Below are 13,155 nucleotides of genomic sequence, written 5' to 3' on the forward strand. Positions count from 1 at the left end.
ACTGTGGAGGCCAATTAAGGGAAGCTAGTTCTCTAGCCTGGGTATAACCTAACTTTAGAAGCTACCCTGCTTGTATTAATCCAGTTAAGTAGGTCAGTCAGCAGGCTAAGATAGCATACCCCAGGAAGACTGTTTCACCTTTAGCCATGGTAGAGGCATAGGAGGAATAATTATTCCTTTAATGAGATAATGTATTTTTCTTGGTGCAGTTAGCTATGAAGCCTGATTAAATATTTGTAAGTTCTCCTTTTTTTTTTTTTTTTTTTCCTGTTCTGTTTCTTTTGTCTGCTGGCCAGAGTCTAAGTGTGCTTTTTGACTCTTCCTCTGACAGTCTGTCTTCTTCTCATTTCTTTCCTGCTATATGGTTGCTTACAAATGGTGTATGGTTCTCTCTTCATTCTTCTCAGGGCAGCTGTTGAGATTTATAGCTTGCCTGCCATGAACTTCTGATTCTGCTACCTCCACCTCTTCAGTCCCAGTTAGTTAGTGATGGGGACTGAACCAGGGCTCCGTACATGCTAGGCCATTGTAATGGCTATTCCTGGTAGTCAGCTTGACTATATCTGGAATGAACTACAATCCAGAATTGGAGGGCACACATGTGATCCAGATCTTGAGGTTGGAAGACACAAGTTTCTGACTTGGATCTTGGCATAGTGGCCATGAAAAGCTTAGGCCCAGACAAGGTAGTACATGCCTTTAATCCTAGGAGACTGAAGCAAGGAGATCTCTTGAGTTCAAGGTCAGCCTGGGTCAAAGCAAGTACCAGATCAAGGACTAGTAGTACACTCCTTTAATCTGACCACGCCTTCTACTGGAGGCCTACATAAAGACATTGGAAGAAGGAAGATTGACTCTTTTCTCGACTGTTTACACTTGCTTGCCAGCATATCTGTTGGATCCTACTTCTATAGAAGTAGTTGTTTGATGACCACCCAAACAACTAAGCTTGTGGGACTGAGCAACTACTAGATTCTTGGACTTCCCATCCACTTCTGACCATTGTTGGGTTAAACTACAGACTGTAAGTCATCACAATAAATTTCTTTAATATAGAGAGACATTCCATACCTTCTGTTGACTCTAAAGAACCCTGACTAATACAACCATCACTACCAAATGAGCTGCTTCCCTAGCCCAGTGGTTAACATTCTTTATGTAACAAGAAACCACCACACAGACACTCTGACAGCCAGGTATAGTGATGCACACCTTCGATCCCAGCACTTGGGAGGCAGAGACAAGTAGATATCTGTCAGTTCAAGGCCAGCCTGATCTATACAGAAAGTTCCAGGTCAGCTAGAACTATGAAGTTGAAACCCTGTCTCAAAATAAAAAAATACTCAAACAAACAAAAACAAAAAAACCCCAAAACCAACAAAACAAAACAACCAACCTGGAAAAACAAACAAAAAAGCCAGAAGAACATCTTTATTGCTGGCCAGTATTTTATGGAAAATGTGCCTAAACCACATAGCATTGAGCCTTATGCATGAAAACCATATTCTGGTTGTCATAGTTCAGTTAGCAAGTAGGGGAACTACAGAAGCTAAAAAGCAAGTAGAGGAACTTTCCTGGAACTATGGACTAGGTCTTTCATGGATTACATCTTTGTTCCCATTTTAGCAGGTGTCTGAGCCTCTGTTTGGGGTTTTAAGGTCAGAATGGTGCCTCTAACTTGGTCTCAGCTGTGCTAAGTCTGGGGGTTGTTACATTCCCCATTGGTTCTATGAATAGGAGTCAAATCGTGGCCTCATCTTGAATCAGGGGATTACATTATCCCTTTAGCACCAACAACTTAACAAACTTTACTGTTCTCTGCTGTACATAGTCAAACAGTTAGGTAAGCAAGGTCCTATAGTGAGGGCTAGTCTCTTTTCTCATCCCTTAAGGTTATTTCTAAGGCTAAACTTTCTCTAACTACTCCTTACTGGTTGGCTTATGGGGTTAGTAGCCATTCCCATGAGGAGACAGAGAAAACAAAAATAGAACAACCATAGTCTGTGTTTTGTCTTTAGGAGGCCAGAGGACCTGGTGATAACCCATCTATAACTGTCCTCTGTTGTCTCCTTTAGCTAGGTGTAGTGAACATTAGAGACCTTCATTGTTGTAGGGGTGGCGAGGAGAAAAGAGTATGGGTCTTTCCATGTTGGCTTCAGGCTCCAGGTCAGGATCCACACAAGGTCACCAGACTGAAACTTGTGGGCAGGCTCAGACGCAAGGGTACAGCCTCCTGAGCCATCTGATGAACAGTCCTCTGGGTCTGCTACATGGCTTGTAAGGACTTGAGGAGGGAGTGGTTAGTAATCTCCATCTAATGACATCTAATGAACATCTTGTCTATTAGGGAGAGAGGAAGGTCTCCCAAACATAGTTTCAAATGGAATGAAACCTTCCTGATATGGGGTGGAGCTGGGATATACTTCCACCCATCCAGAGAAGGTATCTACGAAAACTAACAAATACGTATACCCAAGAACCCTGAGTTTTATCTCTATAAAGAAGTTAGAAGGATTTGAGGGTACGAATAGGTCCCAATTATTGGACATTGCTCAAAAGGTTTACAATAACCATGACTCTGCAGAAGAAAAACATGGCTCGCAGGGAGATGGAGAAAAGACAGAGCAGAGAAGGAAGTCAGAGACACCTGGAAAGAATGAGGTAGCCATTGTCTACTGCAAAGGACATCACAACGGGGATTCCTCAGAGGCTTACAGAAAACAGGGCAGCAGACTTGGCCCCCAGAAGGCAGCCCTATTATCAGTGGGGTTTCTTCAGATTTTCACTGCCCTGCCCGAACTGGACATGCCAAAACCAAGAAGTCTTCCCAATGTTATTCAGAGGTGCTTCCTTGGGTGTGGATCCTTCCTGGGCTTTTCTCCCTCCTAAGTGGTACATCTGGACATAATGTCTTTAATTGTCTAGGTGAAGGATGTAATATCTGGGTCTGAGTAACTCAGCAGTTTCGGGATGGCCCTAGATAGGTGGCTTTGTGGAATTTGGCAGCCACCTGTCTTCCAACAGCATCACAGTACAGGTCCTGGTTCAGCAGGAGCCACCATCCATTTGCTTGTCTGGCATCGTCACTTTTTGCCCACTTGGTTTCTTGCTGTGTGTTGTCTGGGCATTGGTGCAATCCTGATAGACAGGGTACTTGCTGCATAAGTGTAATAACCATTGTTCAGTCCCCAACCTGAATAAAAAAATCTGGGCTTGGCTCCTGCAATCCCAGCTCTTGGGAGGACCCTGGGGCAAACTGGCTAACTAGACCAGCTGTGTGTGCCAGCACTAGGTTCAGGAGAGACTCTACCTCAGTAAATAAAGAGTGACTGAGGAACTCACCTGGCCCCAATCTCAGGCCTTCATAAATAGGCACACATACACCAGCCAAACACATATGCAGAAAGATATTCAGATAGGCCAGCACTGTGCCACAGAGGTATATCCCTCAGGCTTCTCTCTCTCTCTCTCTCTCTCTCTCTCTCTCTCTCTCTCTCTCTCTCTCTCTCTCTCTCAGATTTATTTATTGTATGCATATGAGTACACTGTAATTGTCTCCAGACACATCAAAGAGGGCATCGGATCCCATTAACAGATGGTTGTGAGCCACCATGCGGTTGCTGGGAATTGAACTCAGGATCTCTGGAAGAGCAGAGACCACTGAGCCATCTCTCCAGCCCTCAACTTAATTCTTTATATATACAGTGTTTTGGCTGCATGTGTCTCAGTGCTCCCATGCCTATAAACTTGAGAATCCCTCACTTCTCAGGACCCCACCCGCATACACACACACACACACACACACACACACACACACACACACACACACACACACACAGCATCAGCATCACAGACTACCCCCTAATTCTCTGAAATAGACTTTTAAAAATTTATTCATGTATTTTACGCATATGAGTGCTCTTCATACACATTCAAAGGAGGAATCGGATCCCATTACAGATGGTCGTGAACCATCATGTGGGTGCTGTGAATTGAACCCAGGACTTCTGGAAGAGCAGCTTGTACTCTTAACCACTGAGCCATCTCTCTAGCCCCCTCCGGGGTGTGGGTGGGATTTACAGTCCCTAGCTGTGGAAGTGTGGCCTTGCAATCTAGCATAGAGCTTGGTCCCCAGGAGATCCCCTGTAAGATAGTTAAAAACCATGGTAAAGCTGAGTCAACTGACAAGAGATGAGAAAAGGTACCACCCCAGACTTGCTGCGGAGACCAAGAGTCAAAACAGTTGCAGGTCATGCTAGGATCAGTCAGCAAGAGGACAGAAAGCAGAGAAAGCCCTAATATCAAAGCCAACACAGTGGGTGGGAGCAGCAGGTGGCTCAAGACAAGTAAGTGCCTGGTCCTTAGGATGAAAGGTACAATTTTCCAGAAGATCTGAGGTAGTAGTATAAACAAACGACAGATGCTCCGTATACATGAACACGCGTTGGTGAAATGTTAGGATTCCCATGTGCGCACACACACAAACCCTGAAAGTCTTCATGACAGAAAAACAGGTTATTTATCAAACAAACAAACAATAAATAATGAGACTGGTGTCTGACAATACTGGATACAGTAAGCAACCAGAAGACAGAAAACTGCCTTCAAAATTCTGAAGGAAGAGTATTTTAGCCTGAAACAAAACTCGAAGAATTGGACTCAAACGTGATTAAGTGAAGACAGGTTGCAATAAACTAGAAAACTAGAGCTGAGTTGAAAGAAAAAGTAACAAGGGCAAAGAGGAGGAGGAGGAGCAGGAGTAGGGACAGAAGACGGGGAGGAAGGAGGGGGGAGAGGAGAAAAAAACAAAATAAAAAAGGCCAATAGGAAACATTAAAGCTCAGCTAATAAGTATTTTTGTAAAGTGTAACACACAAAAGGTAAGAACTTGCAGGGCCTGGTAGTGGGACTCAGTCTTCTAACTCGGGAGGCAGAGGCAGGCAGATAGATCTCTCTTGAGTGTCAAGGCCAACCTGGTCTACATAGGGTGTTCTAGGACAGCCAGGGAATACATAGAGAAACCTTGTCTTAAATAAAGTAACAGATTAACCTGAAGCTAAAATCTCAGGAGTATATCAGAAGTCAAGAGAGGGAAATGAAAAGCTGAGGTGGGTGGATGAATGGATGTACATGGCAACTCAGCTAACACTAAGGAAAGATAGCTACAGGACTGAGCAGAAGTGCAAACTGTGATCCCAGCCGTGGAAGGCAGATGCAGGAGGATTAGGAATTGAGAACCAGCCTCAGCCACAAAATGAGTTTGATATCAGCCAGGATGACAAAGGGGGGGGGGGGCAACAATAAAATTTGTTCAAGTCACCAATAAAGATTAAGAAAAATCACCCGGCCTGGTGTCTTAAATGAAGCTGCCCTCACAACCCTAGGTACAGGCCCACACAAGGGCACACAGGAACACTAAGTCCACCACTGACCCCAGTTCTCTGTGGCTGACAACCATGTGAAAAAGTCTGCATGTATCTAACCTGGCTGTTAAGTCTGTCCAAGCACTGGCAGAATGTGCAGGCTGTAAATATCTGGTGCTGACAGCAGCCCTAGGGACTGACATGGATACATCTTAGTGCCAGCAAAAGAACAAAAGAGCAAACAAATAGGAAAGCATGATACATAGAAAATACAAAACGATGTGATAGGGGACAATTTGAACATATCAAGAATTTCAATTAATGCTAGCAGATGGAATTCCCCAGGCTGTTTGAAGGCAGAATAGCTCAGCAGATCAGAGCATTTCCCAAGGTCCCAAGTTCCACTCCCAGCACCAAGTCAGGCATCGCAGAACCACCGGAACTCCAACCCCAGGGACCCGACAGCTTCTCCTGCTCTTCACACAAGTGGCATACATTAAAATAATAAAAACCTTACATTAAAAATAGTAAAAACTTTATTACATTGATTGGAAAAAGGGGTTAAAAAGTATTAAAGATACTGATGAGAAGAGTATTTCAATTATAAGAGATACAATTTGCCAACTCACATAATTGCTCTCAGAAACCAATGGATTAAATGAGCAAAACCATAGAAATAATAGGTTTGAGTAATTAACAAGCAAAATACCAAAATCCTTGTATCCCCAAATTGGGGATATAATACAAAAGCTCAAATATTTACAAATATTTAACATTTACTCCACAAAAAGAAAATATACATGATATATTCTACACATTTGTAAATTTCAAACATAATTTTAAATAAATAGTTATTGTTAAAAAATAAAGGTAACTGGGTAGGGAGATAGATCAGAGTGCTTTCTATACAAACATTTTCTATACAGGCTTAGGATCACACACAGCCATACACACATGTACACACACACACACACACACACACACACACACACACACACACGCAACCAGCCTGTAATCCTTACTGGAAAGAGAACAGATTCTATATCAAAAGCCTGGCAGATGTAGCCAAGTCAGAACTCAGAAGTGTGGTTTTAGTGTTAAATACATCTATTCCAACACACAACTGAGCTGCTGACGTGGCACACTCCTTTTATTCCAGCACCTGGGAGGCAGAGACAGGCCCATTTCTGTGAGTTCTGGGTTAGCCAAGGCTACACAGTGAGACCCTGTTTCCAAGAAAAAGAAAAAAGAAATAAATGGTAAAAGTAAAATGCTTCCTATCCAGTTACACTTAACTGTTATTATCCTCTGAAATCCCGAGATGTAGACAGTAGTGCAGGCATCTGTGATCCATTTATAAACTCTGAGCTCATGAGACTCAGCTTGTGCTATGGTGGTGGACCACTGCCTTACTGTACGTTACAGATCACCTAGGCTGGAACAGTTACTTCTTCCTAGATGAACCAGGTTGAGCTGCTTTTCCACCGTGACCACAAGCAAAGTGGGGCACACAGTTAAGCACACAACAGAATCATGTGAGGCACATTAGCTTTCCCAAGTAAGGTAAAGTTAGCTGGAAAAATGGGGTGAACCAGTAAAACAGTCTGGGAACTTACTGATCCTGAGTCTTTATCTGGGATCAGTGATGTCTGGCATTCTAGGGTTCTAGAGAGGCCAGGACTGACACAAAGCAGTTTTCCCTTCTGTCTTGTAAGTAAGATGATCTACAAACTTCAATAATCCAATGTCAGATAAAATTGATTTTTCAACTGCAGTAACAGACTGGTTTTTCAGAATCCTAGCCTCTTTTAGCTGCTACCTGTCAAAGGTAGAAGTAGGGGCTGGAGAGATGGCTCTGTGGTTAAGAGCGCTGGTTGCTCTTCTAGAGGACATAGGGCCAACTCTCAGTACCCACGTGGCAGCTCCCATCTGTATGTAACTTGTCTCAGGATACCTTGAGGACCTTGTCTGATCTTCAGATACCATGTTGCAAAGATATAGATGCAGGTGGAATCCATGTACATAAAATAAAAAATAATTTTAAAGTAGAATGCTAATGTAATGGTTAGTTCAATGCTGGGATGGACGATCCAATTCTATTGTAATACAGGAGGTAAGGTCTCAGTAACCCAGTAACCTTTAGTCACTTTAAAACACAAGGAAGGAAAGAGAGGGAGGGAAGGAGGGAGGGAGGGAGGGAGAGAGGAAGAGAAAGAGAGAAAGAGAGAGAGAGAGAGAGAGAGAGAGAGAGAGAGAGAGAGAATAGAGAGACAGGCAGATGGAACATATGACATGAAAACAGGGGAGATTGGGGCAGTCAGGACTGGGAAAGTCAGTATAATAACGGAAGCCAAAACTTCCTAATTAATTTGATGTTTATTTTTAAGTTTTTATTTATTATTGTCTTAGTCAGGGTTTTACTGCTGTGAACAGACACCATGACCAAGGCAACTCTTATAAAAACATTTAATTGGGGCTGGCTTACAGGTTCAGCGGTTCAGTCCATTATCATCAAGGTAGGAGCATGGCAGCATCCAGGCAGGCATGGTGTAGGAGGAGCTGAGACTTCTACATCTTCATCTGTAGGCCTCTAAGAGAAGAATCCTTTCCAGTCAGCCAGGATAAGGGTCTTAAGCTCACACCCACAGTGACACATCTACTCCAACAGGGCCACAACTCCTAATAGTGCCACTCCCTGGGCCAAGCATATACAAACCATCACAATTATTATAGGTGTGTATGTGGTTTGTGTTATGTACATGTGAATACATATATGTATATGAGTGTGTACATGTGTACATGCACATATGTATGTGAGAGAGGGATAACTAACACACACACACACACACACACACAGAGCAATCACAGAGGTCAAGAGTACAACTCTGGCCGGGCGGTGGTGGCGCACGCCTTTAATCCCAGCACTTAGGAGGCAGAGGCAGGCAGATTTCTGAGTTCAAGGCCAGGCTGGTCTACAGAGTGAGTTCCAGGACAACCAGGGTTACACAGAGAAACCCTGTCTCGAAAAAACCAAACAAACAAATAAAAAAAAAGTACAACTCTGTGGAGTTGGTTCCCTTCATTTTTCATTTTTATGTAAGGTCTTGAGACAGAACTCAGGGGTCAGGCTTGTGTGTCAAGTGTTCTACCCACTGAGCCTCTTTAAAATACTAGACTTTGTCACTGTTGAACCACAGCTCTCTTTTGTATTAAAACAAACTATATCTCCTTACTTAAATATATCTGGCTAAATTAAGCATTTTAAAAGGTTTTCCCTGGTACTATCCAGTATCTTCAATTCTTAAAACGAACTCAACCACAGTCTTCCTTTCTTCCTTCCACGACAGCAATATGGGGGGGGGGGGGGAGAGGGGGAGAAAGGTTCTCCCAGCAAATGCTACACACCCAGCTCTTTGAATTGTGTGTGCGTGTAATCGTGTGGCAACAGGAAAAGCACAAGTGCACAGTGACCACAAATCAATTCAAAATCCAACATAATGAATCCACAGTGATTCTGGCTGCATGAGCTGGGGTGTGTCTTGTGACTATAGCTTTAATCCTGAGCGCACACTCTGCATGGTACCTACCATCATACCACAAACAGCACCTCAGACCGAAGCTGACTCCAGGCAGCCGCAGGCTGTGAACTGCAGCCTTTCTTAGGTGCATGCAGTCTTCTGCTAATCACAGTTTAGTCACAGAAAACCAAGACTTGTAATGCTTGCCTTTTGCTATGCTTTACATGTTTATAACAAATCAGTGTATGATTAGGTTGCATGGTGTTTGATTTAAAAACTGCCGTCTGCACTGCTGACTTGAGCTTCATAAAAAATCCTTATAGATTTTGCCCTGAGATAGGACACATTTCCATCAGTTTCTAAAATGGCATCCTACATTATTCTGCCATTTTGTAATACATACTTATACAAAAGTTGTGTTTCAACATTAACAATTACAAAATTCAAGTATAAGTCAACTCTGGAAATGTTGAAGATGTTTTACATCCTGCAGCATCAGATACTCAGCCAAGATGTAATTCTTAAATAAAAAGACAGGCACACCCATCTCATTGGTATGCAAATATGCTTCTCCTTGATAAATGATAAAATTATATGCACACCAAAGAATTAGAGTAATTTCCTCTATGGCTTTCTATCAGTAATGTTGGATTTGTATAGCTGTATTGTATACTTACCTAAGTCTGAGGTCATATAAAGATTCCTTGGGCAAAAAGAGGTCACCAGTGCAAAGTTTAAGAACCCCAGTCTCAAGGGGGCTGGAGAGATGGCTCAGCAGTTCAGAGCACTGGCTGCTCTTCCAGAGGTCCTGAGTTCTCAGCAACCACGTGGTGGCTCACAACAGTCTATAATAAGATCTGATGCCCTCTTCTGGCACACACGTGTACATGCAGATAGAGCACTCACATAAAATAAACAAATAAATCTTTATATAAAAAAAAGGCTACTCAGTTACCTCCCACCCCCCAATAACACAGACACACTCTTTAAAAAAAAGACCAGCTATGCATTTATTTGCATAAAGCCAGAGGACAGATTTAAAATCCAACATTATACCTCATGAGGTTTACAGTTAATTACAGACCCTGTCTTCAGAAGCTGTTGGTTTTCTCTCCTTACTCACAGATGGTGTTCTCTCATATGCTTTACATATACGTGTGGAAACCTGAGACATCTATACTTCTTCAGTTTTCACAGAATCAGTATTAAGTCCAAAAAAGTCTTTTTTGATGATATATCGAACACACTGCAAAATTACATTTCTTTCATGTCGAATATCTGGAGCTAAAAGCTAAAAAGTAAATAAAAAGATTAGCTAGTTAAAAACAGAGTCCATGAAACACAACTTAAAATGCTAAGTATCCCTCCTTCAAGAAAGAGCACAGGACAGTGAGACAGGTTTATCGAAAGACAATGCAATAACACATTCCCCTTTCCATTTGACTTACAGTTGAGATAGCCTGCTCTCTAAGCAGCACAAATGGAAACATTTGGCTCTCTCTAGGAGCAAAGAGGAGGAAAGCAGATTTAAAAGTCATGATCGTTCCTCTCAAAGTCACACCATTCCCTCAAGGGTGCGGGTACTCCCTTCACACTTGGCTCCTTGGGACAAGGGCACCACTTTAGCATAGGATTTCCCCAGAAGCTTGACAAAATTGTCTTTAAAAGTCAGTAAGAAATAATAAAGAGGATCCCCAAAGTCTGTATCTAAGTCTATAAATGATAAAAAACGAAGTGTGGCAAATGCAGTAAGTAGTAAACTAGCTCTAAAAACATCTACTTTCATTATCTCTCCATTTTTAAAATCACAACTGAAAGAAAGCTAAGATTCCCCTGGTAGCCATAAAAGTACAGGACCAGGGAGTAATGTTATTTTCCAAAAGGGATTTTATTTCATTTGGATGTTTTTCTGGTATCCAAAATACAAACACCACTCAGTGACCTTTAACTTAGCATTAGATAAACATCTGAAAAATGCAACTGGCAGTATCTAGTAATCATCACACCATAGAGTCTATTCTATATTCTAGGCCCTATTTAATAAGAAGCAGCTGTGTGCAGGTGCCTCCGACAGGGCAGACAGGACACTCCAGCTGCAGCATAAGTACTCATAGGATGGGTGAGGGACTTCTCTTAGACATGAGAAGATTCTTCCCTGGCAACAGCATCATTCCCATTACTCAGAAGCGGGACAAACTGCTCCCTTCCTTACAGCTTCAAGGGTTTAGTAAATGTTTGAATACACAATGCTGATGAAACTATTAAAGCCTAAGTCAGATACAAATAAAGGCAGGGCCAGGAAGAGCAAAGGCTGTGCAGTAGAAAATGAGACTTACAGTAGGCCACTTCAGGACCTGTCTTGACATTCAGGCTTTTCCAAAGGCATCTTTTTAAAAATGATTGATTGACTGATTCATTCATTCATTCATTCTATCTTATCTGCACCGGTGTTTTGTTTGCATGTATGCATGTGCACCTGAGGCCTGTAAAGCCAGAAGAGGGTATCAGGTCCCCTAGAATGGGAGCCATACTCAGTTAGAATGAGCACGTGGTGCTGGGAACTGAACCTGGGTCCTTTGGAAGAGCAGCCGTTTCTCTGCAACCTTCAACAGGCATTTGTATTTTAAAACAGAAAATGATTTTCTTTTGCTTCAGCTTGTCACTGTATTCAACTGTGCTTCCAATGAAAATTTTAACCTCAACATACATATCTTACTCATCAGTTAAGTCTGTACTTAACTATACTTGTGTTAAGCAGCGATGAGAACTAGTTGTTCTGCATGTACTCCACACCAGATATATGCCAAATGCAGCTCTCACAGGAAGACGTGCACGCGGATGAGACTCCAGAGAACACAAGAAGCCTGAAAACAGACACACACACACACACACACACACACACACACAGAGAGCACTCCAGGGAGCCCACTTTTAGGACACAGCATAAAGAAAACCCACTCACCATTTCCAGGAGATATGGGTGGCGTGTTCTTGGTTCAAACAATGGGTGACAGTGGTTCTTTTTCCGCTTAAGGGGCATCTTTCTGCGTTCGTTCCTCTGGTTCTCCCACTTGGATCTTAAGACAGGTCTACCAGTTGTTTCAACATTTTGTCTTGGACTCTTGGGAGGACTGTTATGAAGAACATGGTTTTCTGCCAGAACTTCTTCTTCAGTCTTGATGGGAGTTTCTAATGTAAAAAACAGGTAAACAATTTAAAAACAGCCAAAAGGTACACTAACTCTCCCACCCACAATACTGGTTACCCAGTAGCTTTTCTTTTCTTTCTTTCTTTCTTTTTTTTTAAAGACAGTTTCTCTGCGTACCTTGTTTGTTGTGGAACTCTCTTTGTAGACCAAGCTGGCCTCTAATTCACAGAGATCCTGCTGCCTTTGCCTCCTAAGTACTGGAATATATTTGTATACTGCTGCTCAAACTAATCTTTTTGGGGGAGAGATTACCCTGTAACTTATTTTACAATGAAACCCCTACCTTACACCAAAACAAACAAAGAAATAAAAAAAAAAAAGAACAAAAAGTCGCCTAGTTGCTTAAACTGCCAAGATTAAGAATGCCTCAGAGACTACAGAAAGCTCTCATAAAAGACAGATGGTTGGAGCAACTCAAAAGAGTAGTGAATACCAGGGGATAAGAAATGTGTGCATAAACGTGAAGATGTTCTTAAAAAAAAAATAAAGATAGTGACCATTTAAACAAATAGCAGTGAGGTGGGGCCGATGAGAAAATGTAAGCACACTGCCACACACCTCAAGCTTTATCAATAGACAGCTATCTAGGAATGGCTTGAACACCTGAAATAATAAGAGTAAGAACAAGACCCACCTGTCTGACTCTAAGCCATGCAGGCACTCCTTGCCGCACAGTGTGAACTGACGTTAACCTAAGGTGGATTATAGGTAGAGGACGGATGGTGACACAGCGCACCCATCAGAAGAAACCTGCCCAGCTCTCCCAGTACTACTGCCCGGGGATGACGGACAGCTTAAAATGCTAAAGGGCCAAATTTGAGATGAACAGGAAGCAAAGCAGGCTCAGCGCCCCCATCTGTCCACCCAGTACTAGAAAGGACAGGTGGGAAGCTGCTAGTTCCAGCCTGACCTGCAAGGCGAGGGGTTCCCTCACAGCAGTTTTCAAACCTTCATGAAATGGAAAGAAGCGATACAAGGGCCATCAGCTCAGCGTCTCCAAGCCTGAGGACCTGGGGTTAGTCCCTGGGCATGACAGGGCCCAAAGGGAGAGCTTAGTTTTACACAC

General features: G+C 42.6%; 1 protein-coding gene across 1 annotated transcript in view; it reads right to left on the reverse strand.

The window, feature by feature from the left end:
* Positions 1–9,866: 9,866 nt before the first annotated feature.
* The window catches only part of Nufip1 (nuclear FMR1 interacting protein 1), a 31,732-nt gene continuing 28,443 nt past the window's right edge, over positions 9,867–13,155 (reverse strand). The window contains exons 9-10 of the mRNA XM_034498131.2: positions 11,844–12,070; positions 9,867–10,172 (exon numbers count right to left, since the gene is read on the reverse strand). Of these exons, the coding sequence (XP_034354022.1) occupies positions 10,056–10,172; positions 11,844–12,070 (344 nt within the window). The 3' untranslated portion in view covers positions 9,867–10,055. The remainder of the gene's footprint in view (positions 10,173–11,843; positions 12,071–13,155) is intronic.

This window comes from Arvicanthis niloticus, chromosome 3 (genome assembly GCF_011762505.2).
Source record: "Arvicanthis niloticus isolate mArvNil1 chromosome 3, mArvNil1.pat.X, whole genome shotgun sequence".
Taxonomy (NCBI): Eukaryota; Metazoa; Chordata; class Mammalia; order Rodentia; family Muridae; genus Arvicanthis; species Arvicanthis niloticus.